Source organism: Paralichthys olivaceus, chromosome 16, assembly GCF_024713975.1.
Source record: "Paralichthys olivaceus isolate ysfri-2021 chromosome 16, ASM2471397v2, whole genome shotgun sequence".
NCBI classification, from domain to species: Eukaryota; Metazoa; Chordata; class Actinopteri; order Pleuronectiformes; family Paralichthyidae; genus Paralichthys; species Paralichthys olivaceus.
In genome coordinates, this window is record NC_091108.1 from 22,933,300 (window position 1) to 22,951,199 (window position 17,900).

Genomic DNA, 17,900 nt, shown 5'->3' on the forward strand with positions numbered 1-17,900 from the left:
AGTTCATATAGACCACAACACTTTTTGGGTTCCTCTGTCCAGGTGTTGGTCAACATGGATTTTAAAATCACCAACAATTATTGCACTGTCAACATAGAGTTTTGTGGTGTGTGCTCCTGTGCAGTTGCTTGTACCTTAATTTCAGTTTAACGTTAAAAAAATGCCCAACGAGCCAATTGTTTTGATGGAATCACTGCTGAGTTCGATACAAGGGAGGAATCGATGTCTCTGCAAGCCATATATGCTGTGGCAAGTGCAATTGGAAAGTTGCACGGACCAAGGCCTGCTACAGCTGTATTACTGTAACAACTTGGTCATGTACATGCTGCACAACATCAGGAGAATACATCCCCTTCTCACTCAGAAGGTGGCACAGGTTCTGGTCCAGGCTCTGATCATCTTATGCCTAAACTACTGCAACTCCCTCCTGGCTGGTCTACCTGCTAGTGTTATCTGACATCTGCAGATCATCCAGAATGCAGCAGCTCAACTGGTCTTTAACTTACCTAAATTCAATCACACTACTCCGCTCCCTTCACTGGTTACCAGTGGCTCCCCCCTTTGTTTCAAGGCACTAGTACTTGCGTGAGCAGATCAGGTCCAGTCTACATCCAGGACATCGTCAAACTTTACACCCCAGCCCGTTCACTACGCTCTGCATCTGCCAATCAACTTGCTCCTCCCTCACTGTGAGCTTCCTAATTGTTTTACTGTTTGTTTTTCATTAATATTGAACATATTGCATGTCCAAATTTTATTTCACATTCAGATGGACAGAGATTTCTGGAATTAGCAGTCAGAATCATGCAGTGCCTGTTGTAAACATGCCTGTTTGGAATGGTCCATTTTTTGGCCTTCTGTAAATCCTCCGGAGCATGAATTAGCTTTATTATTGTTATATGGCTTATATATACTTATATATACATTTGAATGATTTACTTAACTGGTGTTATTTTTTCATACTTTGCATAGCGGCTATTTCAGCAGTCTAATAAGCAATCTACACAATCTCTAGATCCAAGTTCACAACTCAATTGAAAGCTCTAATTTAGCTTGATATAAAGTATTGCTGCAATAAAACAAATGTGCTTTTACTCTGAAGACAAATTGCCATGTAGTTTATCCGAGGACGAAGAAGAAAACATCTTCATCTCTGTCTACTGACTGCTTCAGAGCGCTGGTCACCTGTTCATTCACTATTTATTAATAGTAAATGTGTCCAAATCTTACCAAACTCAGCACTGCACTGTGTGAAGCGGATAAGAGGAACAGTTTTGGGTGTATATCTGTCTATCAACATATAGACAGACAGACATGTGTTTGTGGAATTAGAAGATAAAGAAAGTATGGGAAACTGAGATATGATCACCTTTGGCCACAGGAGACACAATTACAATGAAACGTAACACTTTTTATCTGTTTTATGATATTTGTCTGTAGCTTGTCTGTTAATACGTTTATATAATAGTATTTTATATTAATTATTCACACAATCATGCAATATGTTTAATTTATTTGATTAGTTTGGCGTTTGCGGTACATTTTAAAGCATACATCCTTCAAGTCCCATAATGCCTTGCGTGGCAGAGGGGACGGGCGGTTGTGGGAATGGTCGAAATCGTGTCACGTGACACATGTGGCGTTTCGCAGTCCCTCTGCCGCTGTTTGACATCCTGTTTTTTTGTGCCGCAGGCTACACTTAATGCTTGGAGTCAACCAGGAACAAGACCGAGTCTGGTCCGTCACACACCCGCTGTTTCTGTCCTAAACTAACACCACGGTACGTTCACACACACACGCACACACACACACACACACACACACGCACACACACGCACAGACACGGCTGTGTAAAACCAAGCTTGTTTGATAACGTAAGTACGTGTTTGAAACAAAGGTCTCCGAGCGGTTAGAGTCGATTAACCTCGGAGCACAGGACAGACACTGGCACCTACTGACATTCAACATCTATCTTGGTAAGTTTAAAGCTCGTTTCCACTAAACCGAAGCGTTATCAAGATGAGTAAATTATTATAGCTCAGTGATTATTGTTAAAAGTCCTGGTGGCGACTTAAAGCTTCAGTGTGTAGAGTTTTGTGGTGAATTTGCATGTTGCAGCTGAACACCCCTCACCTTACCCTCCCCTTCCAAACAAAAAAAACCAGTGGTAGACTTCGATTGTTATGAAAACTCAAAAGGTGTTTAGTTTGTCTAGTTTGGACTACTGTTGAAAACATGGTGGCCTCCGTAGAGAGGAGCCCCGCCTGATGTAAATATAGTAGTAGTAGTAGTATAGTAGTATGTAAGTATTTAAATATAAAGGGGCAATTGTAGGGTAAAGATAATAATTTGTACAATTTAGATGAAACACACTAGTGATAACATTGCTAGGTTTAATTTATTATAATTTCTCACAGTAGATCCCTTTCACCTAAATCTTATACATAGGACTTTTTAAAGAAGCCAAACCTAAATATGTAACTGGTAGGTTAATGCCCCAAACAAGCCAAATACACACTGCTCCTTGTTTCTGCTCAACTGTCAGACCATGTTGTAATGGAGGCTTTCCTACTTTCATCACAGGTTTTGGTTTGAATGTGGAACATTCCCACTGAAAAATAATTTATCTTGCGAAAATAAAACAAGCTTTCCATGTAAACTTGCTATTTTCAGTTTTTGAGATTTATACGTATTCCAGCCAATTCGAAACAAGTGAAAATTCAATATGTCTAGTTAAAAAGTCAAAGGGCACATCCACATTTCAACATTTTGGTTTTAAAACACTTTGCAAATAAGAACATCCTGTCACTACTACAACGCTATACATGGTACAATGCAGACAGATCACTGTAAATACATGATGATTGCCGCAGATGCACCTCGATGTAATGTATCACATCAACAATTTCCTATATTACTGCACATGGCTGCTTTTTCATCAGTTAATATCAGTTAATAAAATCAGTCGGACAAATATTTATTCCCTTTTTATTTTGTAAGTGTATGACTGGTCAGTGCTCTCCACAATGATTTGACATTCATTCAGTTTAGACTTTTGTGCTACACCTAAGGCTTAAAAGGACAAACTCTGATCATAGCCTTTACTGTATCAAGGTGGCCCAGCCTTGCCCCACCTGGACCCCCCATCGCAGAGACTCTGCTCCTCTGATGTTTTCAAATCATCACACATAGAACTGATCTTTATAAAAACCTGCTGAATTCATATTTACTGTATGTTCCTGGATAAACGAGGCGTCACTTCTTCTGCAACAAAGAAATAAAAACACTGCGTCATCTTAACCCTGATGTCCTGACTGTGCACATAACGTCACAACTCGTGTTTTGTAGCATGTTTATCACACATTTGCCCTGGATAATTGTAGTAGATTCCTAGATATTTGGAGGTCAGTGCATGTCTAATGGCAGCTTCAGTGATCAGCTTCATTTACACACAGATCCTTCAAATTTGTTATACAACCTTTGCTTGTTTACACTGTACTGAACAATGCTGACTTAATGTGCAATACCCCATTTCTGTCTGGGAAATTAGACATAACATTTCCTTGAACGGTCAGTGTAAAAGGTCTGAATAAAAAAAGAATCATGTACAGGAGGAAGGATTCTTGTTGGGTTTTTGTTTCCAGCAAGACAACCCACCTCTGCTCTAGGAAAATCTAATCAATCAAATCAATAACAAAATTAGTGCTGCAGTCAAAGGATTATTAATTGAGAGTAGACAAAGTCAGCCTTTTAAACAAATGTTATAACCTGCTCTTCAAATCACATATTATCTCTTTCTTTCTCCCTCCTCCTCCCCAGATCCATTATGAATATATTCCTGGAAACAATCCAGGTCCTCCTGATGTCATTCTGGTACAATGTGGAGTCCTTTATCCATCTCTTTGTGCCCCGGAAGAGAAAGAACATAGCTGGTGAGGTGGTGCTGCTTACGGGCGCAGGTAGTGGTATTGGTCGCCTCATGGCTCAGGAGTTTGCGGCTCTTGGCACTGTGCTGGTTTTGTGGGATATTAACCAGGATGGGATGAAGGAAACTGCTAGACTGGCTAAACAGAGCGGTGCCAGCAGAGTTCACTACTACCTGTGTGACTGTAGTGACAGGAACGAAGTTTACAGAGTGGCTGACCAGGTAAGCTTACTTAAAGAACCACCAAACAATTAACGACTGCACATTTCACGATGCTTGTCTGGCTTTACTTGGTAAATGGTTTGTATTTATATAGCGCTTTTCTAGTCTTGATGACCACTCAAAGCGCTTTACAGTACAGTGCCATTCACACTTGGCTAGCTGCATTATTTTAGCTGCTGTTGCCAGCTTGCCTAATCAAGTTTGGCCAATATCCTCAGCCATATTGAAGGACCACAGGCTCAGCTGATGTTCTTTGATCTGCTTCAGTTTCACAATTATTATTCAGTTGTTTTACTCTTCTCTGTGGTCATATTTTGATTTGTTTGTGGGCACCAGCCTTTTTTCCCCCATATACATCGGTGAAATCTTATTCCATAATAGGGCTGAGTGTAGTACATTGATTCACTGAGCCACTCTATCTTTTGCTTCCGCTGACACAAACACATGCTCACACGTAGACAACTGACACATCTGTGTACTTCGAGAATGAAATTGATGTACGTGATTATTTCTATATAGAGCAGGGAAGTGAGATCTTATCACAAGTGGAAAAAGAGGACGCATTCAGGACACATTTTAAGGCCTGGTAAGAACAGACAACTTAGATCTGTCCACTTGTAATCAGATCTCTCAGGATGTTTGTTAATACCAGGTCTGAACAGGGCCTGTGTCATTTACTGCATGGTCAGATAATGTATTTAATGCTGAAATGTTGGGGTTCAATGACATGTTGATATAATAGAGTTTATCTCTAAAAGCACTTTATCTCTAAAAGTGCTCTGTACTAGTATAGAATCGATCTACACCACAGAACTGGTAGCTCTCTCCCACTGTCTGAGAGCGGGGGAGGTGCGTAGAAGCAGCTGTTTATGGCTTGCATTGCTATCACTCTTTTCTTTCTCTCTCTCACTCTAACTTCCACTCTCTGATTGTTTATTTGCTTAGAGTTGAGATCAAATGTTTTGTATACAATCATCAAACACAAACGGACTGAGAACCTGATATTTGTCTCAGCAGGGCACTCTGAGATGTTTTGGTTAGGGTGACGCTGTGTGTGAGGCAGGGTAGGGATGACTGTTGTGTAAACAGACACTAAGTAGGGTTAATACATAACTGTGGGCTGGTGCTGTAACTACTAGACCTTGGTGAGTTGTGTGAGTTAACACCTTAAAACGGCAGCATCTTGAAAGACTTTATGACTGTTAAGCTGTGGCTACACCAAAAGCTGTTACATGTTTTTATTAGATAATATGCTGCTTAAGACCTTTTTTGCTGTAATTTGATTTAAAAATAACAGATGCCTCAAGTATTAAGTTTTCATAAATTAAAGTAGGGGTAACTGCTTTATAAACCACAGCACCGATCCAGCATGTTAAAGAGGAACTTTGTCCATTTTCTGCTTTATATTGAAAGTCAGGTGAGTGAGTGAGAGAGAGCCAGCGTCTCAACTAGGAGGACTGTCTTTTATAGGAATAACTCCGGACCCAGGTGCTTCGAATGAGGAGTCTCCGCCCACCTTTTACCTGCTGCATCATACGAAAGAATAGGTTAACTAAGACAGGGGCAGTCACAGCATATGTAGTAGAGACTGAAGCCAGGCCATGAGGATAGCGATGCAGAGCCACAGACAATTGGTGGCGCTACTGTGGTAAATATGAACCAATGGAAACAGAAGAGGAGATGCTGTTATGCAGTGAATTTCCATCATCAATGTGTGTAACATTACTTGAAAGTTTTAGGCCACATTTGAACAGAGGAGTAGTGTAGACATAGCTAAGGATCCTGAAAAGAAATAGGAGAAAACAACCAAAGCCAGGGGGAAATCATGACGTCTGAGCACAGCTTGAGACACTGATTTATTAATAACATGGCAACCTGACATCGTGAAAATATACATGTTTTTGTATTCCCATTCCAGACTAGCTTACTAGCACACATACTGATTATATATGGACAACTCACGTTCAATGCTGCTATCACAACAAAGAGCCGGTCAGTGCTAACATCTGTTTATAGCAACATATTCATTTAAACATTATAATATTCATACACACAAAGAACTGTATTTACTTATTTAGTCTATAATAATTCTCATTCTGCTACATCTTTCTATTCATCATATTTCTAAGCTACACAAAAATAAATGAGTGCAATAATTCATATCTGTTCATACCTCCCCATAACTGCTGCTAAATCATGACTACACATGTTTATATTCACCTTAGCACCTTATAATGTTTTATTGTAATGTTTATTGGCACCTTTTAATGTTTATTTTATTTTTGCACTAGTTAATGACATTGTACTTGCTTGTTTATTTGCACTAGTGTATTGGCATTTTGTATTTTTAGTTACTCTTATTTTATTATCTTCTGACACTATTACATGTTGAGCTGCTTGAGGTGCCTGGGATTTAAGATTTTCATTGCCAACATGTACGCTGTATCTGTTGTGCAGATGACAAATAAAACCTTTGAACCTTTGAACCTTACTGTAGGTTAAAATCTCATAGCACTGCTGGGCAACAAATACACATACAAAATCAGTGAATTACTTCTTTAACAAACTTAGATTTGATGTTAACATCTGTCCTGAGTGTAGGGCTGGGCGATATGGAAAAAAAAAATGTATCCCAATTTTTTTTTCCATATCAGTCGATATATTGCAATATAAATCAAATAACCAGAAAATAACTCTTTTTGCACATTTATGTTTATGTACAGTGTTCTTCTTATGTACATTTTGTTCTACTCTAATAACAACTGATCATTTTCCCTATTTATAAAGCAGCTGCTGTGACCAGATTTTCTGAGTTTATTAGCTTAGATTTTACTTTAACAGTTTACTGAGATAACTATATTTATCATAACTGACCGACATTTTCCTCTGATCCATGCAGGTGAAGCGAGAGGTGGGTGATGTCAGCATTCTGGTGAACAATGCTGGCATTGTGACAGGAAAGAAGTTCATGGATGCTCCAGATTCCCTGATTGAGAAGACAGTGGAGGTCAACACGATGGCTCACTTCTGGGTCAGTATAGGGAGAACTGTTAGCTTGAACATCATTCTACTTATGGTCTGCCTAGTTTTGTCAGGAGCTTTTTTCCATAGTTGTGGGTTCAAATTGAATGTACATTTTCTCTCCATTGAACTTTTTTTTCATTTTTTGGTGAAAGCATTATTATTAGAGACACAATCTTACATTTTATATTAACCAATCATTCATCATCATATTTGTAAATGATGTTATGATGATGTCATGAATGGAATTATCACAATATAAAAAAGTTAAATTACTAGAGTGTGTGTGCACAAAATGTGCTTTGCCACTCGAATGCTTTTCATTCCATTCATTTTAGTTTTTTGGTAAAACTAATCCAGATATTTACCTTCGCCAAAGAGGTTGTTTGTTTGTGTTTTAATCCATCTGATACTTAGCAGGATTATGTAAAAATAACTACAGATTTCCAGAAAAAGAACATATAATATTTTCCTGTGCATCTGGATCAGGAGGTTGAGTTTTTTGCAATTTTAAATTTTTTGCAATTTCTCGGAGAATAATTAATGGATCTAGATGTTTAGGGGATTGATATTCATGAGTGTGTACACATTGGTGAAGATCCCAAAAAATATGGATGCAGTAAATTAAATGTGGCTTCATAAGGGGAGTGATGGGTCTTGGCGGAGTTATGCGCTCTCTTAGTGCCCAGTTATAGCTCTTTAAAACAACTTTTATATGTTTATGTATATTTAAATAATGCGCTTAGAAGGTCAGTTGTCCTGAATTGATGCGTAAAATCAAATACCGGCCTCTCTTGATTTCTCTATTGTGTTCATTTGTTGTCCTTCTCTCTGCTCAGACATACAAGGCCTTCCTTCCTGCTATGATTGCCAACAATCACGGACATCTTGTCAGCATTGCCAGTTCTGCTGGGCTCATAGGAGTCAATGGATTGGCAGGTGTGTTTTTTTTTCTGTTTTACATATCATTCATATCCTTCAATTTTAAGTAGAGTGCCATGAGTTAAACCACCTCTGTGCAACTGTTTTTCATGATTAGAGCAATGATTAGAACCATTAGTGCGTTTGTTATTTTAGTAATACTCAGCACCAGAAGAAGATGAGAAGCTGTAGCTGAGGGTTTACCATACTGCTTTGCTAATGCAAATTATTTTTGTTAGTTATGATTAGTTCACAAGGATGAGCAATTCGTTTAATGTATTGATTAATGATTAAATAAAACTGATCAATTTCCAATCCAGTGTTTATTGTAACCCATTGTGCTTTGGCTCTAGAAGAAACACTTCACTGTGGTCTTTCTATCAGAAGAACCTTTTCAGACTCAATGTTATGAATGACAAAAACTCTGAGCAGCACAGAGTAACCTAAGGACAGGCAGCAGCCTCAATGAAATTGATCCGATCAAAAGTGGTCACAAGAGACGCATTCAGGATGACCTTAATACCAGATGTGAACACATGTACGGGGAGGCAGTAGCTCAGTCCATAGAGACTTGGCTTGGGAACCGGAGGGTGGCCAGTTCAAGTCCAGCACGGACCGAAGTATGAAAGGTTCGCTGTGCTCACACACACAAAGAGGTCAAATTTCCCCATGTTGCATGTGGGACAATAAAAAGGAATCTTAATGGCCTCTGATCAGATCTATCTGGAAGGATGTTAATACCAGTGAGTACTGGGCCAGTAACAGATTCAGACACAGTTGATCAGTGTACATAACAGAACTTGCAGGTCTAGAATCTCTAAAGACTGCTGTTACAGTTTATGGGACACAATTGAGTGGGTTGTGTGTTTGAGAAAAATGTTTCATTCTTTGTCAAAAATGTTTAATTTTGAATCTCATTGCTTTAATGCCTCATGTGAGTCTACAGCTTCCACTTATTTTCATGTGTTTTATTCAAATTATTGCATTCTGAAAAATTACCAACCATGGGAGTTCGGTTAATTAAGATCATTCTGTGGTCATCATAGAGACACAAAGCATCTCACCAATAGCTTTAATCTGCATTGGCTTTAACAGACTTTATTCCTACTATTACTTTTCACAATTGCTCTTCATAATTTCAAGATTTGTAAAGAGAGAGGAAAATTCCACATATAACTACTTGATTTAAAGATTGAAAGACTCATCTTTCAAATTTAGGAAGCAGGGACTGTAGCTTCTGTTGCTGTTAATCTATGGAACATATTTCTGAACCATTTATCTTTATTATTGTTGTATCTGACTTCAGGTATGATTTTCACAAATACTGGCCAGTACTGCATATCTGTGTCCTTTTGAGCCCTGTTCTAATCTTACTGTGCATCATATAAGTCTATTTCCCAACTCTAGGGTTGTGTTTGGAAGTAAATTTGACTAATACACTGAATATTATTCACCTGCTGGAAAATAGTTTCCAAATAATTAATGTAGACTTTCCTGTCAGGTTACTCAACCTGCTCATAGTTGAGTATGGACAGTTTGGAGTCCGTTTTTGATTACTGATCCAACACTGTGTTTCCACTAAACAGGAACTCCATATGTTTTGCAGGAACTCCATATGTTTTGCAGGAACTCCATATGTTTTCCAGGATCTAAATTATGTTAAATTATTTACTTTGGAAAAAAATCTTCTTTCTTTGGGGGTGGGACTTGCAGCACCGTAGATGCCTGATGGGTGGAGTACACTTTGTTAATAGTGCTCGTCTCTTCTCCAGGGTTGAATTAATAATTAAATCTGCTAAACAGTAATTAACAATCAATGGCAACATAATTTGGATGTAACTTAAATGGGGTAAAGAGGTGCAGATCAAATCAAGCCTTCTGACTAAAATATTTCATTTACTTATCCCCAGAGGGAATTAGAAATGATAACCTGTTGCCTTGTTCAGCTGAGGTAAATAAAGGCCCTGGCCAAACTTCAATACCCAATTCAGGCCTACCCCCAGGCCTATCTTTAATAATCGATACACATATTCCACATAACAGCTAATATGCAAAAAGTGCATTACAAGTGAACACTTATTACCTCATACACATGCACAGTAGAGCACACGTGAAAAGCCTTTTTCTGTTTAGAAACAACAGTTCCAAGTATAGCCCAGCCGGTAGAACATTGGAAACCAGCTTTGATTGTTGTCTCGCCAAGTGTTATTTTAAGCCTTCTGTGATTACTTTTTTCCTTTTCTACTGAAAACATGCTTCAAATCTTTTAAATCATAATTGACTAGCTTGCCATACTTTATGCCTAAAAGCAAATCCTCACCAAACCTTTTAAAGACACATCAAATTTTGTCTCTTTCTTAATTTTCTTTTCAATGACTGGTAACTTGGTTCAACATTGTCTTGAGAACAACTTGCAATACTCATCATGCATATCGGGATGGTTTGCAATGGGGCAACTCTCATCACTGAGTTGCCCTCTCACCAATATTTGTCACAAAGATTACAGTACCTTATCAGCAGTAAACTTGTGCAGGTCAGATTATACAACAGCTGTAGCTGTTACAAAATCATTACTGAAGTTATCATTACTTCTATGTGGTGATGAGTAAATATAGTAGGTATTTATATGAAATTGATGCGAGTGTCCCTTCACTGTATTCGGGCCTGTCTCAGTCAAAACTGAATTAAGCAAAATGCTGTGTTCTCAGGGATCTTTTTACAAATATGAATACACTTACAGGCTATTCCGAATCAAAAATATCAATTATCCAAAGCATTTAATCATTTCCTGTCCTGAGCATTAGATAAGAGCATAACTGACCTTGTCACTTGTTTCTTCCTTTCCCTGCCTGCAGACTACTGTGCCAGTAAGTTTGCAGCAGTAGGTTTTGCAGAGTCTGTGGGTCTGGAGCTGCTGGCTACTGGGAAGGATGGCATCAAGACCACCATTGTGTGTCCATACTTCATCAACACTGGGATGTTTGATGGATGTCAAACTAAGTAGGTCTCTCTATGTGACTTTTTGTGTTATTTTATATAACTAATAGTTTTCAAATGAAGTGAAAATTATAATTCAGAATAATCTGCACATATAAGCAGCATTAGATCGAGGAGCCTGCATCATTGTTGGATAATCGATTAATATTTATGTCACTAGTTTTGTGCCTTTGTTGAGTTGTAAGGGAGGCTAAAAAATTGCAGCAATAATTTTCAAATTGCAAGGACTCTGCTCTTGTTTAGCTTCATTGTTCAACACTATAGAGGCATACTGTAGATATATGGCACATGTTAATGATGTTTTCTTCTTTCATGTTGTACCCTATGATTTAGGTTTTATCATCGAATAGACCACATACATACATACATCAAACTTGATTTCATATTTTTAGATCCATGTTGCACAGTGTGGCTTGCAATTAATTTAACACCATAAACAACGACCAAGTCGTAACGAGTAACTGTCACTCCCAATCAGATGAGGGGAGATAAAGCTGGTAATTCTCTGGTATTTGCATTCATTCCTGATAAAATTGTATTTCGTTAGAAGTATTACCTTTTGTAATGAAGAAATAATACCTCCAATAATTCATTACAGCTTTCTCTATGGATTATGCAAAGTCCTCTGGTCATCACTTTTGGAAAAACATTGATTCATTGTATATAATTTTTTATTTAAATGAATGCAAATCACAAATAAAATTAAATTCAAATCATACATTTAATGTCAGTCTAAAATGCGTCACCAGTTTTAGTCATCCTTACTGATCACATTTCAGACACCATAAACTATAATGTTGATTCTTATCAATAATGCTCTCTGTGGGTCACTACTGGCTCCAAATTACTGGGTATTATAACCTCAGCTTAGCTTGGCTTGAATCACAAAATGTTCTCCATTTAGTTTTTTTTTTTTCCTTTTGTAATCACAGCCTGTGTTTATAGTTTCCTACATATTTCTGTGTCCTGGGTTTATTGAGGTGGGTCTACTTGTATCTCTCGGGGTGTAACAGTCCATAAAGAAATACTTAACATAGCAGTGCTAGCTCTGGGCCAGTGCGCAGAGACTCATCATCACAGTTGGAGAAGATGAGTTGAACAAAGGGAGAGGAGAAGTGACAATAGTAGTTTATCTAACTTGGTAAGTCAATTTAGAATAAGGACTTATTTGTAATGACAGCCCTGAAAACAAGGTACCGCCAGGGGAAGAAAATGGTATGAAAATGATTGAGGAAATATCAAGCATAACTGAGAGAAAGATGCAGCGTAATATTTTTATGGTTATGAAATGGAGCAGTAGGGTAACAACAATACAGAGCCAAGCCATTATTCAGTGTTGATTTTATTTTCGGAGAGATGATAATAATTCTAATTTAAAATATAACATACTCAGTCTCCTGGTTTTCTTGTTAGGTCCTTTTTTGTCATTTGGATCAGGTGCAATTAAATCAATCCATATTAGGGATGTCTGGATTAACCGGTTTTACGGTAACTGCGGTTTGATTACGTCTTACACACGTGCGCACACACTTGCTTGTGGTGAATCCTAGAGGATCCCCTGCTGTGTTTTTAGTCAAGTCTGAAGGTAACAATGGCGCAGAAAGAGACAGGACATGCCTGATTTTTGCAATCTTACATTGGTGAAAAAAGGCAGTTCTTGAAATTTGGATCAAAGATAACTCCCTGGTCCCTGGTGCTTTCCCATAAGCAAGGGTGGTGTCATCCAAAGTAGCTACAGAATATCATGAGATAATGCACCCCTTAGGTGTCTAGGGCCAATTACTACAACTTCTGTTTCGTCCAGGTATTTATGTCCCTTAACATATTTGCTGAGTTTAGTTAGCTGATAAGTATTTTCTGGTTTTGTAGATAAGTATAACTGGGTATCTGCTGCATAGCAATGACAATTGACATTGTTTCCTTCTAATGTTTCCTAGTGGAAACATTATAAAATTGGTAAATAATTGTTAAATAAAATTGGGCTGAGCACAGAGGAAACACGTGATTATATTTGGTGTTGATAAATACAATTTAAACCAGGTTTGGGAAGATCCTAAAATACCAATTAACTGTTCCAGTCACTGTAGTAGGATGTGATGACTAATAGTATCAAATACTGCACTAAGATCTAAAAGACAAGGACAGAGACAAACCCTTAATCTGAGGCAAAAGCTGTCTCTATGCTGTGATGGGCTGAGATTGCCTTCCAGGCGATATCTTTCCAGGCTAAGTGTTTTCCTTTGTTTTACAAGCTTTTAATAGATGTGATATAGAGTGTAGTGTTAAGCTTAGTTTATGCTTCTGCGGACCCCTACGCTGTAGCCTGACACACACCTCCAAAAAATCCTAACTACGCGTCGCATTGACGCGGACCGCAAGCGCTGTGATTGGTCGCTCAGAACATAAGTTCCGGCAGTTGCTTTTTCCGGTCTTTCTTCCTCGTCGTACAGACCACCTCCGCAAACGTCTTCTCTGTCGCCTGCGCTTCAACATTTGCAATATAAGCATTTGTTCTTCAATATTGATGAGCTCCAACTCCAAATACAGCTGCTCCACCTCGGTCGCCATTGTTTACGGTTGTTAACTTTACGGAAGAAAAAGAAAGGATTCGGCTATAACCCCTGAAACCACACAAACACAAAGCCACACCCTCCTAGCGGTATGGCGATGAATTGCAGAGTAACGCGTTCCCTCGACGCAGAACTTCGAATGTTCAACGATGGCGTCACCTTGACGCAGAAGCATAGACTAGGCTTTACTGTCAGTGGAGCTTCAGTGTTATTGATGGAATGATTGATCCACGTCAACTGAAGGTTTTTGAAGGAGACCTCTGTCATACTGAGGCATGGTATTGAGTGAATTGACAATCATTTTCTTTAAATTTTCCCACATGAATGTGTGTGTGTAAATGGGTGAATGGCATCTGTGCTGTAAAGCGCTTTGAGTGGTCACCAAGACTGAAAAGTGCCATATGAATACAAACCATTTACCGTTTGAACCATTTACATCTAGAGTTTTTATGCCTCTGTGACAGCCAGTGTTTTAGGGTTGTCTGTCCGTCCATTCTTGTGAACGTGAAATCTCCAGAGTACCTTGAGGGAATTTCTTCAAAATTGGTACATATATGCAGTCACATAGCACATTTTTGCCCTTGGCACGAAGATTGACTTGGAGTCAAGGATGAACTCATTTCATTTTGTGATATCTTAAGATCTGCGTGAGGAATGTCATGTAATTTCATTACATGTGGTATAGATCTGTGTGTTGAGGTAGTCCAGGGTGGTGTCAGGGCTAGTGAGTATTTAACTGTTCCTCAGTCTGGACATCCTGTATTTCACACTTCTGTACCTTCTGCCAGAGGGCAGAGGTGTGAACAGACCTTGTTGGGGGTGGGTGGAGCCTTAACAATGGAGCAAGCTCTCTTCAGTCTTTACAACTCTATGCAAGCGCTTGCGGCCCACTGCAGTGGTGCCCTGATACCACACAGTGATGCAGCTAGTCAAGATGCTCTCAATGATGCAGCTGTATTTCCTCAGCCTACCAGGTACCAGTGTTCATCACAAGGCTGCTTGATGTTATATTTTAATTCTGACAGACTGGCCTGCCAGTGAGGAAATCTGACAGCCAGTCACAGAGTGTGGAGTTGAGTCCAAGGTTTAGCAGTTTGTTAATGAGCTTGTAGGGGACAACTGTATTAATAATTAAATTTGCTCTGCTTCCGCTCAAACTGTGTTCCTGGCATAGATTTCCCGCCCTCCCAGCTTCAGCCCTTCTCTGTGTGCTTGTGAGTTGTCTGCTCTTGGCTTTTTTTGTGCTACAACCCTGTCAAAAATTCCCTGACCAGTAGAATGCCAGGTGTTGTGTTGACCACTACTCAACCAATCATATAATCCCTGCCTCATTGCGGGCGCGTTCACTTTACTTCAGAGCATCCTGTGCGGGTAATACACAATCTGAACATAAATTCAACAAGTCATGCACTCGAAATTGAAAGACTACGCTCTTGAATAAAGAATCAGAATCAGAATACCTTTATTGTCCCACAAACGGGGACATTTCTGCGCCACAGCAGCAACAGGACAGTAGTGTTTTAAAACAATAACAATAGTGAAAAATAAACAAGATAATTTAAAGGTAAGAAAATAGAATAGAAAGAATATACTCCTATATACTGTACATATGAACATATTCAGTGTGCAATAAGTTTACGAAAAGACAGTGCTGCCGAGATGCTGCTGTTCCAGCAGACTACACCATAGAAAATGTCTGATGACCTGAGCTTCCTCAGCAGATGCAGTCTGCTCTGACCTTTTTTATATGTTGCTGCAGTGTGATCAGTCCAGATAGGAAAAAACCTCCATAGGTGAGCCGTTTTCTACCCGCTGATGATGTCATGGTGTTTGCTGAATACTCGCCATCTCTCTCTCTTCTCTCCCCTCTTTTCCACCCTTTCCTTTCCTTTCGTCCCCATTTTTATCCACTCACCCTAAACGGAAGAGGCAGATGGCCACCCACATTCAGTCTGGTTCTGCCAGAGGTTTTTTCCAGTTACAGAGTTTTTTCTCAGCCATCACAATTTGAGCCAACCCCCTCTGCACTGCTTATCAAGAGATTCGAGGTCTCGCAAATTTCTTTGCGTATCATGAATGGGTCATGAACATAAATATTTGCAACTATTTCCGTACCTATTTCAAAATAAAATCACAAATTTCAGCATTTCTGTTGTATGAATCCATTTATTTGTTTAAATAAGGCTTTGATTGTTATTGTAGGACCATGCATGGTTTTATACCATAGTGTACTGCCATTTAGTTGAGTACATAACCCAACTTTTATTGGAGGAAAAACAGTAGTTATACCAGCAGAACTGCAGCAGACATGGTGTCAGTGCAAACAACAGACAGTAGCGCACACAGCTGTTCCGCGGCATGACCGTAGCCAGTGCGTCCTGGAATGAGATCAAATCCTGCTGGTTTGCACCTGCCTCTCAGGGGGCAAAAATGACGATTAAAACTTATCTACAGAAGATAATGACCTGCTCTTTCGACACTTGGGAGATAAATTTGTCCAGCGTTACATACACTTTGTACTATGAAGCAGTTAAGTCAGTTTAATATCCGGTAGGTCAGTGCAATACGATGTTATATAGATATATACGATAGAAACACTATATTGTTTATTTTGTTGGGTCAGTAATCACTTCTTTTTTAATACATATTTTTGGGACATATTGCCTTTATTGACAGGACAGTTAAAGCATGAAATGGGGAGAAAAAGTAGGAAAGACATGCAACAAAGGGCCGATTCTGAACTGAATCTGCAGCAGCTTCAGGAGGACTCAAGCTTCCGTATTCATATAACTTTAAGAGTTTCCAAATGACAAGAGAATGTTGCCAAAAACTTAGTCACTTAGTAACAGTATTTCAGTTGAGCTTATTTCACATAGTATTGCAAGTCTTTCATTTTTATTTTGCTTATTTTCACTATGTTCACTATTTGTGAGATTATTGCACTAAATAAGATGAAAAAGTATAAAGATTTATCATAAAGATGGTCTTTGTGTGTGCCATTCTAGGCTTTAGTTTTTATGGCACAGTTATTTAAGAAAACAAAATACAAGGTTATCAGTAATACATTGATTTAACATTATCTCCAGCAAATAGCTTGTTCTTTTTTTCACACTAAGCTTTTAGCAGTCCCTTTATTCTGCATCATAGCAGAGAGCAGAACTGCAGTGGTGAGGTATTATTAAAGATTTATGTCTACAGTTGGAACAAACTATTCAACAAAAGCATATTAATGCCAGAGGTGTTTGTGGTGATGGTAGTCTTGTAGGCATTGGACTGACACTGTCTTTCCTCTTTTTACTTACCCATAAAAACAAATACACAAACAAACCATTGCGAAACCATTGTGGTGTGCTCTCAGATGTCCTGGGGTTATTTTTTTAATGTGTTAGGAGACTGTGTCCATCTTTATTTCTGTCTTCCTGCTTTCATCCATGCATCAGCCCCCCGAAGCCACCAGGACACATGCTTTATGCCAGCCCCAAACACCTGGCCTGTCACTTCCTACTTCTCACATTTGAACACAAGAGTTCCTTAAAATAACCACAAAACGTCATAAAAAAAACCTCTGCTCTGACCTGCTGAAAATATGTTAAAAACATCCTTGACTTATCTGCCCCATTTTAAGGCAGGTATATGTTCAGATAATACGTATGTGTGCACCCTGTGTATGTCAACAAACACCACTGGACCTGAGAGTCAGCACTCAAGACATTCTGTATATTTCAGGCATCGGGAGGCTTGCTGAGGTTTTAAAGCTGCTCTTTAGAAACTGGGTCTGTAATTCGAGTTATTCACCTCGACGGTCAAAATATATATTAACGTGTACTGATCTTTGCCATCCCGTTATTTGGCCCAAAGGTCTTCATGCATGAGGTGAGAAAATGCATAAAAAATCAGTAACCCAATGTAGGCAGAACCATAATAGAGGATTAGCTCTCATTATTGTTCAAGTAGCCTACACATCCCACCGTGAATATTTCTTTATTTTTCAGGTATAAAATTTACAGGCAAAGAATAAGTTATTATTTTTTGTTAAAAGCCCTGGGAACCCACAAATGACCTCAGTTATTCTGGTTTATTAGATCCATGCTCCATCCACTTGAGGGTGGGTAGGGCTGTCATTCGAATTATGGGATGTCACCATAGCTAAAGAAATGTACTATAATAATAGCAATAATAGCAATAATAGCAAAATGCATTTGTTTTCCATGTCCAACAGGTTCAACACAATGTAAATAGAGGAC

The 17,900-nt window shown here is 38.8% G+C and overlaps 1 protein-coding gene across 3 annotated transcripts in view; it reads left to right on the forward strand.

The window, feature by feature from the left end:
• Positions 1 to 1,593: 1,593 nt before the first annotated feature.
• The window catches only part of sdr16c5a (short chain dehydrogenase/reductase family 16C, member 5a), a 38,822-nt gene continuing 22,515 nt past the window's right edge, over positions 1,594 to 17,900 (forward strand). For 2 of the 3 annotated variants that reach the window (XM_020113725.2, XM_020113740.2), the window contains exons 1-5: positions 1,594 to 1,780; positions 3,820 to 4,147; positions 7,047 to 7,178; positions 8,008 to 8,107; positions 10,945 to 11,089. In XM_020113725.2, coding sequence (XP_019969284.1) covers positions 3,827 to 4,147; positions 7,047 to 7,178; positions 8,008 to 8,107; positions 10,945 to 11,089 — 698 coding nt within the window. In that variant the 5' untranslated portion in view covers positions 1,594 to 1,780; positions 3,820 to 3,826. Of the gene's footprint in view, positions 1,781 to 1,897; positions 1,977 to 3,819; positions 4,148 to 7,046; positions 7,179 to 8,007; positions 8,108 to 10,944; positions 11,090 to 17,900 lie in introns of all 3 variants that reach the window. The other variant, XM_020113732.2, reaches the window with a different exon arrangement.